At 48.0% G+C, this 2,879-nt stretch overlaps 1 protein-coding gene across 1 annotated transcript in view; it reads left to right on the forward strand.

Moving 5' to 3' along the window:
* Positions 1–2,879, forward strand: part of PTPRJ (protein tyrosine phosphatase, receptor type, J) — a 198,864-nt gene that overhangs the window by 167,702 nt on the left and 28,283 nt on the right. The window contains exon 4 of the mRNA XM_006865134.1: positions 1,222–1,491. Coding sequence (XP_006865196.1) covers positions 1,222–1,491 — 270 coding nt within the window. The remainder of the gene's footprint in view (positions 1–1,221; positions 1,492–2,879) is intronic.

The following is a 2,879-nucleotide window of genomic DNA, read 5'->3' on the forward strand; positions in this document are numbered from 1 at the left end:
GGTGGTGGTGGTGGTTATGTGCTGTGGAGTCAGTTCCAACTCATAGCGACCCTGTCTAGGGTTTCTGAGGCTATAAATCTTTATAGGAGCAGAAAGCCTCATCTTTTTCTTTTGGAACAGCTGGTAGTTTTGAACTGCTGACCTTGAGGTGAGCAGCCCGACTCCTAACCACGTCGCTCCCTGTGAACTGTTGTGGTTGGTGATAAACAGCAGTTATGGTAGGCTTCTCCCCTGTGGAACAGGATTAAGGAAACCAGGAGATGAAGATGTCCAGGCATCCTGACACTAGCCGAGGTGAAAGGCCAGTTCTAGGGCTGAAGGACCAGAGGAGGACGTGGTGTTTCTGGACCTCAGTGACGTCCAGGCACAAAGGAAGCAGCTTTGCCAGGACACATGTTCAGAGCAGGAGAAAATGGGGAGAATGTATCAACTGCTTTCTCCTCAGCACTACTCGTCTGCTGTGTCACTTGTGGATGCAATCCAATCACAGACCATCTGGCAGGCGATAGGTAGAGTTAGCCCCCTACGGCTCAGAGCAGGCAGAGGAAGGGCAGAGGTAGGTTGGGGAGGGGGCATGAGCAAATGGAGAACAATCGGCACTCTTGGGTTCACTCCTCTTGAGATCAAGATTGTCGTTTGGATTTTATAGACGAGGAAACCAAGACTCAAGTGACTTTCTGTAGTCTCCTTGGCTATTTAAGCAGAGCTAGTCTTGGACTCCTGGTGTGGCACTGTAGAATCAACCACCATGTTGGCAGTTCAAGCCCACCAGCTGCTCCTTGGAAACCCTCAATAGGGTCTCCGTGAGCCCAAATTGACTCGACGAGACTTCACAGCAACAGCACAGTAGCCTTGGTACCCAGACCTTCCCATGCCACAGGCGTGTAGGATGGAGTGTTCACCGCTCCTGGCACCTCGGGTGAGGCATGCATTGAGACCATGCTATTGTTTGGTTAGGAGTCCAGCGCTATCTATAAAATTCGACTCCACAAAAAGAACAATGTGCAACTGTGGTATTGTAGTCAGCCAGGTTTTTTTTCATGGACCGAGGAGACCTGACTTTTCCTGGGACTCACACACATTTCCAGTTGTGGTTCAGCTGTGCAGAGGAAGGAGGAACAACTGCTAAGAGTGATGTCATGCCCTAATGAAAGCTTCTCTCTCTCTCTCCCTTTGGCTTGGCCATTCCCAGTCATTTGAACTCCTCTCCTGTCTTCACAGAGTCTGTCGGTGAGGTTTTTGGCATCCGAGTTGTGAGCATCAATGCCACAAGCATGAACCTGACCTGGGAGATCAGGAGCCCTGTGTCGTTCCCCTTGTTCATCTACAGAATACAAGTCGTCGGGGAGAACAGCTCCTTTAGTCACACGGCCTTGGAGCCCCATGTGGTCATCTCTGGACTCACATCGAGCACCCTATACAACATCACCGTGCATCCTATACAAAGTGGTAACGCTGAAGGCACGCCCGGCTTTCTCCAAGTGTATACTCGTGAGTTCACTCCTTCTCCTGAACCATTCTTGTCTGCCTGCTATGGGTAGGCCCAGTTACACAGATAAATAAGCGCTGTTCCCTGACCCAAGTGATGCGCAGCTGAGTGGGTAAGTCCACGGCGGCTCTTATTCCAGGATGTGTGATGTCATACTGGTCACTGTTGTTGACGCTGCCCATGCACAGGGCTTTGTGCACTGCCTCACTCAGTGCCTGCAGCATTCTTGTGCTTGGTTGGCACTTAGGTTATGCATGAGAAAGCCAAAGTGAAAGAGGTAGCGTGGGCCACTCCTGGAAAAGGAGAAGGGTGGGATTAGACCTCTGGTCTGACTCCAGCTGTTGCTTGGACTATCCATTGTAGTATGGTGGAGACCTAGAGAACTCTACACTGAGACAAAAGGAACCTGGATATCCGTGGCCTTTTGTCTCCTGGATGCTGACATAATATCACAGCTATATTTCACCCTTTGTCTGCTTAAATGTGCCCTTCAAAATAGGATGACAGGCAGCAAATAAGAAGCTTTCTGTTCCCCCAAAATGGTTTAAAACGAACAATCATGAAATACCAGTGGTATGGTTGTTGTTGTTAAGTGACGTGGAGTCGGTTCCAACTCATAGCGACCCTGTTATAGGGTTCCCGAGGAGTGGCTGGTGAGCTTGAACTGCCAACCTTGTGTTTCAAACCGACTTTGCAGTCCAGTGCTTTATCCCACAGCGCCACACCAGGACTTCAACAGTACAATGGTGGTGGTGGTGGTGGTGATGTGTTGTGGAGTCGGTTCTGACTCATAACGACCCTGTATAGTATTTCCGAGGCTGTAAATCTTTATGGGAGCAGAAAGCCTCATTTTTCTCCCATGAAATACCTGGTAGTTTTGAACTGCTGACTTGAGGTTAGCATCCTGACTTGGAACCATTTTGCTACCAGAGCTCCTTCAATAGTGTGGTAGACTAATGAGTGGTATTAGAGATCAGCCATGCATTTCTTCAGCACTGTGCCAGGAACCTTGTATGTATTGCAAAGCCCTTCATGGTAAGTATTAGGATTCCCTTTTGGTAGATGAGAAAACTATAGGCCAGCATGACTGAACAATATACCCAAGGCCAGAGCCAGTGGCAGAACAATGTCTTCCTGGGAGCCAGAGCTTGTCCCACAAGAAGACTCAAGAGTGTTTCTTCCCAGCATGTGCATCGTCACCTTCTTGCATATATCTTCTGAATTAACTCTTTGGAAAAATGGACTCTGTTTTCACTGCTTCACCATTTACTTTTTTTTTTTTTAAATTTAAGATTTTTATTGTGGATTGAGTGAAGTTTACAGGGCACATCATCAGTTTCACATTCAACAATTCATATAACTTGATTATAATCCCCTCCATATACCATCA

The sequence above is a fragment of the Chrysochloris asiatica genome, unplaced genomic scaffold, assembly GCF_000296735.1.
Source record: "Chrysochloris asiatica unplaced genomic scaffold, ChrAsi1.0 scaffold00075, whole genome shotgun sequence".
NCBI classification, from domain to species: Eukaryota; Metazoa; Chordata; class Mammalia; order Afrosoricida; family Chrysochloridae; genus Chrysochloris; species Chrysochloris asiatica.